The sequence below is a fragment of the Natator depressus genome, chromosome 5 (assembly GCF_965152275.1).
Source record: "Natator depressus isolate rNatDep1 chromosome 5, rNatDep2.hap1, whole genome shotgun sequence".
In the NCBI taxonomy this organism is placed as follows: domain Eukaryota; kingdom Metazoa; phylum Chordata; order Testudines; family Cheloniidae; genus Natator; species Natator depressus.
The window spans coordinates 61,269,903-61,286,404 of record NC_134238.1 but is presented as its reverse complement, the minus strand read 5'-3'; the positions used below and the strand labels follow the sequence as shown (position 1 = coordinate 61,286,404).

The following is a 16,502-nucleotide window of genomic DNA, read 5'->3' as shown; positions in this document are numbered from 1 at the left end:
ACTGGTAAAAGAGCACATCTGTACCAAGGGGTTCATCCACAGCCAATTAAAGTAAATGGAAAGACTGCCACTGACTTCAGTGGGCTTTGGATCAGGCTTTAAATAACTCAGGATCTGAGGAAAGCTGATGGAAGAGTCATTTAAATGTGTGTGTTGCTGTAAATGGGCAATCGCTAAAGAGTAGCTAGTGGGTCATACGCAGGGTAAAAAATGAAGGTGTCTAATTCCTGACATCATATCTAAAAACTATCACCTTCTATCCACGTTGCCTGTATGAGATGCACTTCAGCAGAACTCCCACTATGTGATAAATGAATAAACTGAAGAGGTCCCTTCTGTATTAATTTCTATTTACAATGTTTTGTTGGTGGGATAGCAAGCACGGTGCTTGAAAGTGCTAATAAGATTTTCTCACACTATGATTAGAATAGAGGAAATTAATATGAGCTTGGATTTTTAAAGGTGTCTAATGAAGGGAAAGTCAATGGAAGCTGGGAGCCTTGCTCTCAGGCTCCTTTGAAAAACTGCATCCATAGAATGTTTGGATAATACTGATTAGCAGAGCTGGTCAAAAAATGGGAAAACAATTTCACCAAGAAATTCAGGGTCTTTTCTCATGTCTTTGTTTAAATTGGCTCTATTTTTCATGAATGTCTCTGTTAATTTTTACCCATGTTTCTATTTTTTTAAAAGTTTTTATTTATTTATTTTTTATTTACCAGAAAATAGGGTTTGCAGTCAATGAAAAAATGTATAGACTTCAAAAATTATTTCAATAAAAATTCAGTAAAAATATCACAGAAGTTTGCAAAAATTAGAAATTTTTGATAAAGTTGACAATTTAGTAAAAAGTTTCATTTTGGAGAAAAGGCAATTTTTCAGTGAAAAATATTTTTGTGTGAGAAGTCAACCAGCTTTACTGATAAAAGCACGTTGGCCAATGTTTGTGTAGAAATATAATTTTCATTTGGGCTTTGAAAGGACTTTCCGTTGTATTAATAAAGACAAAAATAGGCCTAAGGTGAACTAGAGTAGTTTTCCTGAGGTCTGTAACTCCCTCTGTATTAATGTGCAATTTCAGTGCTGCTTAAGCAGAGCAGAGGCAAGACGAGATGCTGCAAAAGTGGCTCTGATCAACTCTCTGTTCAATGAATTGCCCTGTCGCAAGATCACAAAGGAATTCATTATGGAAAGTGTTCAAGAAGCTGTTTCCTCGACCTGTGTAAGTACCAAACTATGTTTCTTGAGTTGTTGTCAGCAATGTTGATATAAAATTGTAGCTAATTGAGGAAACTACTTCAATGGGATTAATATTAGATCCTACATAACTCTGTCTTCATTGATAATCTGTTAACTCTTTAGTAAACACTTAAAAATCAGATACAGGCTCTGGAACGCAGGGAGTTTAATTTGCTTATGTAATCTGTAGGGGACTCTAGTTCCAGATCCTTAATTTATTTCAATGTATCTCTATTTCAGTGGTTTATTCCTTAACATTATAGTTACTCTGGTAGGGAAATGAGTGAGGGAAGGAACCTTTGACATTAAATACCAAAACTGAATCAACCACAATAGAGGGAACAGACCCCCGACATCTGCATTGCTGTCCATTGTGCGGAAAATCAACTGTGTGTTGTTAAATTAAAGTTTGGAATAAAAAACCTAATCTGATAACCAAAGACTAAATGTCTTTCAAGGTGGTTATTATTTAATATTTATTTAATTGTACTGCCCTGGAGGCCCCAGTCTAGATCAGGGCCTAGTTGTGCTAAGCACTGCACAAACACAGAGGGGAGACATGGTTCCTGCCCCAGAGAGTTCATACTCTAAGAGCAAGGAGACAGATATTTAGGTGATATCACTGCGGCTCTGCTGCTGCACATCAGTGGACGTGTGCTGATGTATGGTAACTGAGGATCTGGCCCAAGGTCTGTATTTTCCTTCTTCCCAAGTGTGTGTGGGGGGGGGGGGGCGGGGGGGATGTTATAGTTTCATTTTTATTTATCTAATGTAAAGTATGAAAACTGGGAATATTTGTGATGTTGTGCACTGTTTTCAGCTATCATTTTCCACCAGCCAGAGATGGGTGCATTTCAATATTGGGTGAAGTTTAACAAATGTCTAACACATATTATATACATAGCTTATATGAATGATTCATATCGATAGCTAAATATAAAATATTATAAGCTGATATAAATAAAACCCATCTATATTTATATAAGGCTGATATAAATGTAAAATTAGTTTATACCTGGAAAATGTGTCAATATGTCCATGGAACAAGTAACGGATGAGCTAAGCTTCAGTATCCCCTCCCACACTATTGAGTTAATGGAAGTTGTCTGTTCTCAGCACCTTCAAGGAGTGGGTCCTAATAGTTCTAATGAATACTTTAGATATTTTGAAACAGTGTTTGAGGACCGTCTTGCACTGTCCTCTCAATTAATGGAAAGTGTATGGCTAAATTTTCTGCATTGCTTTGAAAAGATCAACCAAATCTGTTTTTTTCGTAAATTACCATATGTAAGTAAACATGAGTGGGAAAACATAATTCCTTTGTAAACTTTCCTAAATAGTTTCAAGGAACAATTTCTCTCGATACCCATACTAACTCCCATTAACTGTGGCCTATCACTTCTACTTGTCCCCGACTGACATCACTAGGGTCTGGGTTTTTCCAACTATTGTCATGGTAAAGATTGGCCAAACAGACTTTGGAGTTATAATTAAAAAACAAAACAAACAAACAAGACTCAATTTCTAGTTCAGCATTGTGGCTAAAATCAGTGTAGGATGTAGCAATTCTTTCTAAATGAAAGTGCAGGCTCACTGATAGGCTTATGTCCTGGATTGACGAAGGGTTCGTTGAATTCTTCCCATCTTTTCAGAAGAAGCTTCTGATAACAAATGTGGAGTGGATTTAAAATAGTTTAGAAACACTGTTAACAGCTTTTAGTGAGGCACATTAGTTTTCCCCTTTTCAGCTGAAAATCTCATTCTCCTTTACGGGATGGACCGGGAAAAGGGAAGAGGAGTTGCTATAATTTAGGTGAACTGATAGAGCAATGTAAGGAGGCCTGGCCTATATCTGGTCTGTGGATGAAAGGAGAGCTTTCTTTCCCAGTATGTTGACTCTCATACACTTTGGAGGAACAAAAATCCATGTCAGTTTGGGAAAATGGGGCATGATTTATTTATACATGAAATTTAAAGAGAGGTTCAATTTAAGGTAATTCATCATTTTTTATGGAAATTTTGAAGGTAAAAGGGTATACACTTTGCAGACTTCAGGGTGGATTTCCTCAGGGATATTTAAAAGCCAGCATAAATATTTCAGCTGCAGTGTGTTAATGTTACAGCATTCAAAAGCTATACATTTGCTGACATTTCAGTTAGAGGAACTATCTTGTGTAGGGATCGGTTCAACTCTGCACAGCTGCCACTGAACACCTAGAGTTATGAGAGGGAATTTATCAAAAGTAGTTCACTCAGATGCTCCTTTTTTAGGTTTCCAAAAAGAAAAAAATAAACAAATTCAAATTTATGGGGAATTTACCCACTTCCTTACCTAGCCACTTCATGCTACTCCAGGGGTCCATTGAAAAAGTATTTGCTTAATTATGGCTCATGTCACTATAGGTCCATCAATATGCCCTCATTAGCATAGAGATAGTGTATGGGACTCCAGGTCTGAACAGTCAGCACATAGGTACCAAGGTGATAAGTCTTTTGTAAATGCCTGCAGGTAGACTGGACTAATTTAACTGACATTTTTGGTGGATCATCTCAAATAAGTAAACCTTGATGAATGGGCAGCAGTCCTACAGAGCCAGGAAAAGACTGGGGACAGGAGGTAGTTTCATATCAATAGACCACTGAGACAGTGAAGAGTGGGTAGAGGGCAAGAGGCATCAACATGAAACACTATGTATTTCTGAACTACCACTGACTCTCAGATTAATTCAGAAGTGATTTGGAGAGTTAACTCCTATTTCTTTACTTATTGGAAATTTCCATTCCAATCAAAAGCCAAGCCCCACCTCAAAATTCCAGTAAGTCACTGAGGGCCCTTTGAAGCCAGTTCTGGGGTACAATGAAAGCAAATAAAAATCATTCCTTGGCCTTCAGGATCAACTGCAGTTAAAATGGAATGGGCTTAATTTCCTTTCTGCAATTAATCCAGCAGGGTTCCTCCCACATGCCTGCCCTTGACTATGGTGTGTCCGTATGGGTCTTTCATGACAATGCCCTTCCTGTGTCGCAAACTCCATGAGCTCTGTAAGGCTGGCCTGATAGACCTTATAGTCTTCCAGACGTGCTTCCAGGGTGTTGAGATGGAGTGGGGGGAGAGGCCAAGTGATGATGTCACTCTCCCTCTTTTATACTTTCTTCCAGCTGCTAGAAAGATCCTTGCTGTGAGGTGAGGTCAGTCAGCCCCCACTGGTGAAGCAGTCTCCATTGCGTATGTCTCTTCTCTAAGGAGCCTCTGGGATAATGGATTATTTTCTTGATGAGCCATTAACACCGTCTGGGCCCTCCTTTGTTGCAACTGAAAGGCTGGCTGTGGGCATTCCCAACCTCACAACATCTTTCAGTAGCACATAGAGCAATACTTCCTAACTTCACAAACAATCCAACAGGCTATTAATGTTCAACAGATCAAGACTTTTAAAATGATACCTCACAAGGCATACTTCGTACAAAATATATCATAATCCTATCACAGTGGTGAATATGGGGGTTACAAGGTGCTATTTTGAAGTACAGAGTGTCACACATAGATACATCTGTTTCAATTGGCCTGAATATGTAAGAATGGATGGGGGCAGCAGCTGTGATAACAGGTGGTTTGGTTGTGGAGAGTGTGATCAAGCTAGTCACGGGCTAGCCCTGAAGCTGGTTTCCAGTGTGATTAAAAGGATACAATGAATGGTTCCCAAAGGTAAAAGACCTGAGATTTTGCTGACAGGTCATGGGCTCATTTGATAGGATGAAACCTTGTGACTCTCACAGGCTCATGTCCCCTCCCCCCTTGTGAATCTTTTGTCCCCTTTACAGGAGGAAGGGAGAAGGACTCAAAGCAAGTTGAGTCCCAGGAGTAGGCTCAGGGGAGCCTGCTCTGAGTTATGGGTTATTTGGTAACCCCTGCACTGGAATGCCAGGTATAAAGGAATATGGAGGATGGGTGGGTAATGCCCCTCCACTGTGCAATAAAAGTTGCAGCCTACCACTTAAAATTCATCTGTCCTCATTTTGCCATCATGTCCAGATCAATCAGATGTGCTTCATCTTTTTGGCTGAATATGGGGCATCAGAAGCTACTAAGCACATCCCCTGGGTGATGGATGGGGAAATCTCCACATGTGGACAGCTCTGAATAATAAATGAGACATGGCCCTAAGGTTGGGTGTAGGACTTGTAACCTCATCACATAAAACAAACATGCTACAGAAACAAACACCAGGACCTAAACTGGTGGGCAGCAGACTCGAACAAGAGATCAGCTTCCTGTGAAGAATATTGGAGCATTGGTCAAACACATAAGGAAGCCCACATCCTGAAAAGTCCCATGCTTATGGACAAATCAGTAATGAAAAATGGATTTTGGAATATGAGAACAATGTAGGAAACTACTAAAACTGCTCAGATAATTAAATAAATTGATAGATAGCATCTTGATGTCCTTGAAATCAGTGAGTGTAGTTGGACAGGTCTGAACAAAATGCACTTTAAGAAAAATAAATAAGACTATCATCTACTCTGGGAACGTAGATGGTAGACATAACGCGGGAGTAGAAATTCTAATGTTGAATGAAGCTAAGCAGGCACTGACTGAGTGGGAATCAGTCAATGAATGTTCTGAAATGGTCAAATATATGACCTTCATCTCTTTCGGGGAGATACTGGAAGTCCCAAATTAGCCCTTTCTCCCATCACACACTTATATTCATGAGTGGCAGGTTTTTTGGTGAGAAGGGGGCCCGAGACTCAGCATCCTACTACTCAACCCCTCCAGTGCGCTCTCTTTTAATCTGGAGCAGGTCACAGGGCTTCTACCCAAGATCAAGCCTATTTTGTGTGGGAATGGCTCCCAGACATGTCACTAGAAGTATGATTGGAACTACAAAAGGGCATAGGGTCTGTGGGTGAGCACGGCTCAGCACATCAAGCAAACACCTAAGCTTCTGGATGCTAATATAAACACAAGCCTTTAGAGGTTCAATCAGCTCTATTTAGTCTTTTCCCCCCCTGTATTCCCACTCCAAGTGATGATATGATAGTTGGAGTCCTCATTCAGCATCACTCCAGGAAGACTGGCAAATCTCCTAAGGATGCACAAGGTTTCCTGTTAGGCAGATCAATACTTAACTAGAAATAAACTAAAATAAACTAGAAATAAACTGTCACAGCACTTTCAGAATTCCCACATGGTGCTGGAAAGGGTTGGCATCACAAAGGATATGTCAATGTAGCTGTGATTCACTGATCTGCACTTCCAAATAGTTTATCAGGAAAGGGAAGGAGGGGCATGACAGATGGTTCAAGTTTTCAGCACTGGAATTTTTTTCATAAATTATTAAAACTTAGAATATGTATAACCAAACATCCCAGTACTAATCTCTTTCTTGTTTCCTTCCCAAGGGTACTTTAAGTGATGCGGATGACCCAAGCACAAGCATCGGGGCCTATCATTATATGTTGGAGTCAAACATGGGGAAAACTATGTTAGAATTTCAGGTACAAGAATATAAAATTGTGCTTCCTGATTTATTCACTTTTGAATAGTTAAGTCTGAAGACAGTGTGTTGGGTAGGCTGGCTGATGTCAAGAGGGAACTGTCAGACCCTCTGTCCACCTGGCCCGTTGCCTTGTTCTCTGCTTTCTCTGTTTTGGAGCAGCATCTCTTCAGGCTTGGTTATTTGTTTTTCTTCATGGAAATGCTGTATGTCTTTACTTCATCCAGCTCATGGTACCTAAAAAAGGAAGGTGTTATGTCTTCTGTAAAGAAGCATAGAGCAGCTGAACCTGAAAAAGAGCTTTGATCAGAAAGAATTATGGTTGCTGTAGAATGAAGTGGACGTAGTAAAGTACGAATCTCTCCAAGCAGGAAACAGCTGTATAGACCACCTCAAAGAGCTTTATAGGCTGGGATGCGGCCTGCTTCTCATGAATCCAAGATCTGTGATATCCAGTTGTTGCCAAGGTACATCACACCCTATTAAAGATCATCAGGCCATCAGGTTGGATTGATAAATATCTTAAACATAAAAGGCCCACTTCTTCCTCTTGACACATGTTAAAATAGGCTTCACAAAATACCACTACATATGGAACATGCAATAATCATGCACTAACTAGCAGGACTTCACCACTTAACAGGTTTATCCAGCATTAAACTTAATATTTGATTGCTGTTTGAATATATGTTGGGAAAATGCTTTTTTAAAAGCTCAACTCATTTGTAAGTCTTTGTGTGTCAAATAAAAGTAGATGCATTTCAGATGAGGGCTCAGGACTGCATGGCTACGATGGGGAAAGTTAAATTAATATCACACTTCCAATTTGAGTGACTAAAAGCCATAAAACAAATACCAATTATCATACAATGGCAACATCATGTGATCATGGTTATTATAGAAGTGGCCCACCTCTCTTCTTCCCTGCTCCTCGGCTGCCAACCTCCTTCCATCCAGATCTTTGGTGTGTGCATCTTCTGATTTCCCTGTTCATATCCTCCATAGTGCTATATTCATGTTCATTACTTGATAAATGCTGACCGAAATTATCCAGCTGAATTTTTTTAAAAATGACTTTGTTCTAGTCCCTAGTTAAAAGTGGCAGTTGTCTTAATCTGCATTATTGGAGAATATGCCATGGGAACTAACCAAAAATCTGATAGGCCTCTGCAATAATCAGCCTTTCAATTAACAGTAATGTTCTCTATTTGCACATATGCGTTCTTATACTGATTAGCTATATCCTAAAGACAATGCAAGTGTTCTACTTCTTTAGCACTTACAGGGAAGTCTGAAGTCCAGCACTGCACATTAAATTTGATTTTACCATGAATAGCTAAATGCTGTGTAAAGTAATGTATACAGGGAAGAATATTCCTGTTTTAATGCCTGGTAATTGGGGGGAATGGTGATTATGTCTTGTACTTTGTCAGCTAGTCTTTTCAAGGTTGTAATTCAGTCAGAGAGATGTTGCCCCGGATTCATGCCTGCGAGCATTTAATATATTGTAGAACTAATACAATCTCCAGGTAGGTGTGTTTGTTTATATCATTCTAAATAACCAAGACGTATTTAAAAACCTCATCCCAATATAGAGAACTCTATGAAAGAAACATGTTTATGGGATGAGGTTTTTAAATATGACCCACCTATTTTTCAAATTCTCATTGAATGAGGTATTTGCTTCTGATGAAAAATAGACTAAGGTGTGCATGTGAATCACGAAGTGACTATAATTTAGGTTTGGGATTTTTTTTTTTTAATGACAATGTTTATGAATTGAGACTAGCTCAAGCACTCCTCCTGTGAACACTCAGATTTGTCTAACTGGGGCAAGCAAATACATACACAATGTAAAGATCAGAATCAAATTAGTGGACAGAGGAAATGGCTATGCAAATGAGGTGGCACAATCTCACTATTACTGAGAGATGTGAATTTTGAACTAGATTACTTTGAGCAGCCCAAGCAGGTTGGCTGAGCTGTACTCTGCTGATAGTAAACTTCAGATTTGGGTTGATGGATGAGCGAAGGGAGGATACCAATTCAAATTAAAAAAAAAATCAAGAGAAATAGAATGATGTATTGCATGTATTAAGATCAACACTTGAGAAAAGAGGGTTCAGAGGGGATGAACTGACTTTTCAAAGATATTGACAGTCCTCCTTCAATAACAGTGTGAATATCTACAGGGATTCAGAATCTGTAAAGGCTCAGTTCTTCTGAATTCCCATTTGTATTTTCTCCCTCTCTTTTAGTACTTATAGAAGGTTATCAACAATTCTTTAAATAAAAATCTTAATATTTGCTTTGTAACAACAAATGTGTAATAATATCACATAACAGATTATTGTAAAGTGTCATTATAAATACCTACATCTTTTACAAATTTCTCTTCAGTTATGCATGTGAGAAAACATGCAGTGCTTTTAGCTAACACTTGTGTTTACAAATGTCCCTTTTTCCTTAAAACTATCTATCTCTTTGCAAGGCTTTTAAAAAACCTCCCTTTTTGCATTTTAGCTTTTCTCATACTTTTAGTTGCAGTTCTCTCTCATTTCCAAGGAGTTGGTGCTATTTACTGGCCTCTGGTTTACGGTTTGAGGCCACATACTACATCCTCTCTAGCAAAGGAGGGTTTTGTGTCTAGTACTGGAGGCATGGTTAGGCCCCTTTCAAATTATTCATGTGAGAAAAAATATTGGGGTGTTTTTGGTTAACATTTAAATTTTAACATGTCTTTTTTAAAGTTCCTTGATTTCCCTTTTAACAGGTCTCATCACAAATTTTTAAACTTCACTCTCTCTTCCTTTTATATTTTGCCCGTTTTCTTGCATTTAGCTGTGTTTCTTCATTATTTTTTTTAAGGGGTGGGGATACTCATTAGGCCCTGGTTTAGGGGTCCTGCCCTATCCATCAAATCCTGTTGGTTTTCCTCAGTAGGTAAGGTGGGCCTTCCCATGAGGGGTCAGGAGTTGGATAGGATTAGGACATATCGTTGAAGGGCAAAGGTTTAGGTCATAACATTTCTGGTACATAGTCATTTCCAGTACATCATTTCCTGTGACATCGAGGTAAAGCTGGACTCCTAGTTAAGGCAGGATTTTCAGTGACATCTTTATCTCATCCATCAATCTAAATCTAATGTTTACTATGGGCAGGGCACTAGTGATGTGCACTCAAAGCCAATAAAAAGTGCTGTGTCTTCTCTCATGATAAACACGTCTGAGTGTTTGCTAAATATGTTCCAGGCACCAGTGCAGATAGATCTTACAGAAGTCCCTTGCATGCACCCTGGAGCTAACTCTCTCTGAGGCCTTTAGCGGATCATTTAACATGCCTGCTAACTTTCTCCATCTGTAAAACTGAGGTAATAAAATTAGTAGTAAAACATGCACTCTAATGCACAAATCTAAAAGAGACAGCTGACCGTATGTTTTAGGGAAAAGTTTACAAAACAAAGTTTTTTAAATTAATGAATCTAATTTAGCAGCTTTGTAAAAGAAACAGTATTTAGAAGTAAAATTCTCTGCGCTTTGCATGGAATGTGGGAAGCTAAGAGAGGCTATTTTTCTCATTAGTACTCCAAATGTACTAAATACTGAGACAATGACTCAAATTGAGTGCAAATGTACACAGTGTAGCTTTTGCCCTGATAAAGCATGTAAGCCAAGCTGCAATTTTAAATCCATTTATTTTTACTGGTGCAATATCTATTCTTGTTTCACTATAAAAAAATTGGTAATTTACAAAGTTTCCATTTCATTTTACCCTAATAATCAGTGATAATTTGATTGGGGAAGGCATCTGTTTAAAAACTGGTGTCCCTCAACAGAAGTTTATTAGAGACCAGTATTAAATTTGGACGTGATGATCCACTTTTGCCTACACCAGAAAATGTATCATTGCTAGTTATGTAGCTATTTATATGTGAAGGTAACCCTGTTGAATTCAAAGAACTTTCAGATTACTGATATGTGTCTTATAGTGCTGACACAATACTGCTTCAGTTTGGTGTAAGGGAAGGGGTTAGGTTAATTTCACACGCTGAACAAAATTTAGTTTTATGTGGTGCCTGCATACTAGAAGTATCTCAGTGCAAAGTAAATAATTAAATTTGTTGCCATGCAGTCACTATCTAGAAAAACAAAGATATTCTACGGTGCTTTCAACAATAGTTCACACATGCTGTCGATTTTAAGGGGCCGATACTTCAAGATACTGGGTGCTTCTTGTGGGGCGCTGAGTGCCCTCAAACCTGTGACTAAAGGCGAGGGTTGCTGAGGCCACAACTCCTAACAAGAGATGCTCAACAAGCCTAAAACCTATACTATTGAGAGTGGGAATATTGTCCAGCACACAGGGGTTATTGCCTGTTCTCTTTGAAAAGGGCCATGGAATGTCTAGCTTCCAGCTGCATGTCCATATGCCTTTCATTAATGCCTTACACCCTTTAATGTGATTAGGGTCAATTTTGTTTCTTTAAAATAGTGTAGATTTAGTGTCATACTTGTCTTAAAAGAGCAAAGGTGCCACTTTTGAAGATTTCCATCCAGTATTCAATGTGCTTTCATTCTGCAGGAGCTGATGATCATCTTTCAGCTGCTGCATTGGAATGGAAGCCTTAAAGCCTTACGTGAAACAAAGTGCTCCCGTCAGGTAAGATATTACAATTAGCTCCCACTTTGTGACTGGTTTATATAACCAGGAACCGAGATCAAGGGATTCAGAGAATCAAAAACAAATTTGTGCAGAGGTGACAGTTGGAAGAAATTGCTTTTCTAAATCATCTCTTGTGATGACCAAGCAACAGTCTATTTTGATATAACTAAGGTAAAAGAAAACAAAGCTAGGCATAACTATTAGCTTCCTTTGTTTTAATTCTTCTTCTTCAATTATTTAAAGTTTGCGCTTACCCTTCCCATTTTAAGTCCAAAAGCATAATTTATATGGATGCTCCATTTACATTTGGTCCCCAAGTACATACTGTAACATCTATAAATAAAAATATTTTCATGGCTTTTAATTTTTTTATTAAAAATGTTTAACAAAACACCTTCTCCTGCAGTGCCTGAAATCCAAACCCTGCAGCACCAAGAAAGTGAAACTGACTCTAAACAAAACTGGCCCTTGAAAAGTAAAGTTCTTGAACAGAGTTCTGCCCCTGGCATTTATCTGTTGCCATTCGTTGTCTAGTTACCAATTGACAAAGATGGAAAATAAATAAGCAGAAAATTTACTGAAATAAACTATAGTCTAAACTTCTTATTCTCATCTTATGTTTTTGTGAAAATACATGGAAGTATATCAGGTTGAATGCTTACATCTTAAAGATAATGCATGCACCCTATAGAGTATGTTGTCCAAAGGGGAAAAAACTCACTTTCAGGCATCTGTTTAAAAAGTTGCTTTTCAAAAGTGTACTTGCAAATATTAACTGGGCTATGAAGAACCTTAAAAGTGTTGGTACACAAATATACTTTCTTCTTACCAACATTCCTTCCAGACTCACAGATGACTGAGAGCAGGTCTACACTACGGGGCTAAGTCGACCTAAGTGACGCAACTCTAGCTACATTATTCACGTTATTCACCTTAGGTCGACTTACTCCAGCGTCTGCACCGCGCTGGGTCAACGGGTCTCCCATCGAGTTACCTTATGCTTCTCATTCCAGTGGAGTCGATGGGAGATCAATCGGCGGTCAATTTAGCGGGTCTTCACTAGACCTGCTAAATCGGCCCTTGGTGGATCAATCGCTATGCGTTGATCCCCCGGATAGTGGAGACAAGCCCCGAGGTGTTCTAATTTCCTCTTCTAAAAATATTATGCTTATTCAATGTTATGCACGGTTAAACAGTTGCTGCGTGTCATCCCACATGGGGCTGGATTTCAGTGGTGGTTGATGTGATCTTGGTGCAGAGTCTGTATATCTGTTTCAGACCCTGTTCTGAAAAGAGCATTCACAAGTACAGAGCCTTCTCTGTTTGTAGGTCATAGAATCATAGAATCATAGAATATCAGGGTTGGAAGGGACCCCAGAAGGTCATCTAGTCCAACCCCCTGCTCGAAGCAGGACCAATTCCCAGTTAAATCATCCCAGCCAGGGCTTTGTCAAGCCTGACCTTAAAAACCTCTAAGGAAGGAGATTCTACCACCTCCCTAGGTAACGCATTCCAGTGTTTCACCACCCTCTTAGTGAAAAAGTTTTTCCTAATATCCAATCTAAACCTCCCCCATTGCAACTTGAGACCATTACTCCTCGTTCTGTCATCTGCTACCATTGAGAACAGTCTAGAGCCATCCTCTTTGGAACCCCCTTTCAGGTAGTTGAAAGCAGCTATCAAATCCCCCCTCATTCTTCTCTTCTGCAGACTAAACAATCCCAGCTCCCTCAGCCTCTCCTCATAAGTCATGTGCTCTAGACCCCTAATCATTTTTGTTGCCCTTCGCTGGACTCTCTCCAATTTATCCACATCCACATGTGTCATTACACACATAGGCACCAATCCTACCAATATTTGTTTGTGTTTAGCTTTTCACATACACACTCACTCTCTCTCGCTCCCCCCCCCAACACACTCAACCTGGGAGGGTGTAGGGGAGGCAGTAAGAAGTAAGTGCCCATAGCATACACACAAATCTTTGCAGGATTGAGACCTATAAGAGTCTTCATAGTGAATGATGTAATATAATGTAAAATGGTATATTGGTCGCACAAGAATTCCTTCAAAATCTGAATGGGCATGTTAACAAAATAAGGATTGTTTTAAAAAATTCACGAGTATATTAAATGTCCTAATTTAAAATTAAGATTAGGGTGTTACATTTTTCATCAGCAGATTTATGATCACACTAGCTTCTTTTAGCTAGTTGTGTTTGAAAGATACAAATTTGCTGATATACTCTGGAATATCATATTGGCTAAAATTCCAGAACAGAAGCTAGGAAGTTCTGCTAGAACCTGTTTCACTAAAAGGAGAATCTCTTTGTTAATAACTTATTTCTGTTGTGAATTTCTTGGGTAATAGGAAGTAATTTCCTATTATTCCCAGTATTCCTTAGATGAAAGGATGAGAAGTCATATGGCCCTGGACTGGATTATGAAGGAGCAAGAATCTCCAGGAATTATTTCCCAAGAGCTACAAGTGGCCTTGAGAGAGCTGGAGGAAGCCAGGAAAGCTGGACAAGAATTGCGGTTTCACAAAGAAAAGAAGGAAATACTGAGTTTAGCCCTAAGCCAGATCTACAGCGACCAAGTAACCTCATCCTCAAATGATGATCAAATGGACCTGGCCTTAAGTGGCTATCACTAGCACAGCCCTGCTGCCCTGAAGTAGGATTATAACACTGAACTCTAACATAGAGCCATTTGCCATTTTGTGTATTCCCTAGAGGAGTTGAAGTAGTCACATTTTTGAAAAAATATTTTTCAGCTTCAGCTCAGCACAAAAACACAATCCTCCGGTCTATTAAGTGATAGCTTTAATATACCATTCATATAACTTGAATGGAAAATTGCTGCAGAAAACTTTAGTGCATATTAGTGATGGACTGTGTTGATCAGTACAAAGTCTTCCTCACCAAGAGAGCTTAGTACAGAGATGAGGAAAATATTTGGTCACAGGGTTCATACAGACCTAATAAAAAAAAGCTAGAGATCACTAGTACCAGGTGATGTGAAGGACTATAGTTTATGCAGAGGGGCCTATTACGCCCACAGACTCTTTCTTCTACACCGTTCTGGTTTCCTATTGACAATGCAAGCAAATAGTATGGCTGAAGTCCATGTAGTTTATTTTCTCACTGTTACTGTAGCAAGATTCTTCCAACAGCACAAACTGTAAAAAAAACAGCTTTTCTGCAAAAGCCTCACTACATTTACAACTGCAAACCAGTACAGGACTTTAGACCTTTTATGTCTAAACCCAAGCTAGTTTGGGTACCAGAGCAGTGAAGCCATGGCAACACAGGCTTCAGCTCATGCTACCTGAGTAGGGTTCTGGATGGGCTTGTACAGCCTGTGCTGAAGCCCATGCTGCCACAGCTTCAATGCTCTGGTACTGGAACTAGCTAGATTAAAGCTAGCCAAGATATGTCGCTCCATGCTGCAATCACACCCTGGGATTGCAGTAGAGCTAGACTTCGGGGTCTTACATTTTACACTTTTTATTATTGCAAAAATGCAAGCAAATAAAAGCCAACTAAAATTAGAGTGGATTGACTTACTTATACTATGTAAAATGTAGTGTGAATAACTGATTGTCAGGTGTTAGCACATTATAAATACCCATAGCTTATTTTGTAATAAGGGTGGTTTTTTTTGTTTTTTTTTGAGATCTGCAACTAACATTTAGCCACCAAGGGCCACATTGGGAAATAGAAATTTTATGGCAGGCCATGAATGCTCACAAAATTGGGGTTGGGCTCTGGGTATGAGAGACATGGGGTGCAGGTGGGTGCTCTGGGCTGGCATTGAGGGGTTTGGAGAGCGGGAGGGGGATCAGGGCTGGGGCATTGGGAAAGGTTCAGGGGGTGCAGGCTCTGAGCAGCGCTTACCTCAAGTGGTTCCCGGAAGCAGTGTCCGTTCTCTGGCTCCTATACAGAGGTGCTGCCAGGCAGTTCTGCACGCTGCCCCATCCACAGGCACTGCCCCTGCAGCTCTCATTGGAGCATGTAGGAGCCAGAGCAGGGCTATGCTGTGGCTTCTGGGAGCCACATGGTGTGGGCCCAGCTGGAGAGCTACAGCAGGACCAAGCTGCGTGGTGTGGCTTGTGGGCTGTAGTTCCCCCGCCCTGACCAAGAACCTGATTCTATAGTTCTTTCTCAAATAAAATCATCTGACTGGGAGTTCTTTTTCAATTAATTGAATTGACTTAAATTAGCATTTTTCTTGTGTAAGTAGGGCAGGCCAGTGTTATGAAAATATAGCCATTAATACTTTTAAATGTCATGTATTTCAAGGTAGAGAAATGAATACTTTGAAACAAAACTGCCTCATTCTTTTACCATCCAAAGTAAAGTTAGGGTCCAGGAAAGTAGCCACCTGTGAAGCAAAAGAGAAAACCAGGAATGGTGCAACAAGAATGATAGAACTGCTGCTGGAAAACCATTCACCTTACTAGTGGTGATGGAAGCATAGCAAAGCAAATCATAGCTTATCTGCAGAGAAAAGAATCTTGACAAGATGTCAATTGTCTTCAAGCTTTTTTGTGTAGTGACTACCTTTTAGTCTGTTTGTACAGGGTTGAATACAGTTGGGGTCTATTTTCAGATTGCCCCTAGGAACTACCATAACATACACAATAAATGAAAAAAAATAAATGTCAGGTTTCCAAAATTTCTGGTAGAAGTTGTTTAGTAAGAAAAGAAACACTACCACTCCCTCTTAATTATCGTACTAGGAGCTTCTACAGGAGAATAGAAAAGAAAACAGCTTCTTCAAAAGTAGCAGCAGCTGGGATTGAAGTCTGTGCTGGGGAGCAGCAAGGTGCTTTTAATTCTCACTTTTTGCCCACTGAGAGAACCCTCAAGTGAAAGCATCTGTGGTGAAAGCAGAAATGCATCTTAAAGCAACACTTTGCTATATTAAGTTGAGAAACATATACCAATGCAATTTAACATCTCAGGCAGTGAACTCTTGCCAATTATGTTATTAAAACAAATACAAGATAATGGAACACTATGAATTTTTAATTTCTCAGCATGAGAGACACTGTGGTGTTCACACTGTCAGAACAAATTCAACTGTAATTAACAAAGCA

At 39.4% G+C, this 16,502-nt stretch overlaps 1 protein-coding gene across 1 annotated transcript in view; it reads left to right on the top strand.

Annotated features, from left to right (window-relative positions):
- The window catches only part of LIX1 (limb and CNS expressed 1), a 39,723-nt gene extending 25,656 nt beyond the window's left edge, over positions 1-14,067 (top strand). Inside the window, exons 3-6 of the mRNA XM_074954010.1 lie at positions 1,082-1,222; positions 6,646-6,741; positions 11,322-11,399; positions 13,770-14,067. Coding sequence (XP_074810111.1) covers positions 1,082-1,222; positions 6,646-6,741; positions 11,322-11,399; positions 13,770-14,054 — 600 coding nt within the window. The 3' untranslated portion in view covers positions 14,055-14,067. The remainder of the gene's footprint in view (positions 1-1,081; positions 1,223-6,645; positions 6,742-11,321; positions 11,400-13,769) is intronic.
- The last annotated feature ends 2,435 nt before the right edge of the window (positions 14,068-16,502 follow it).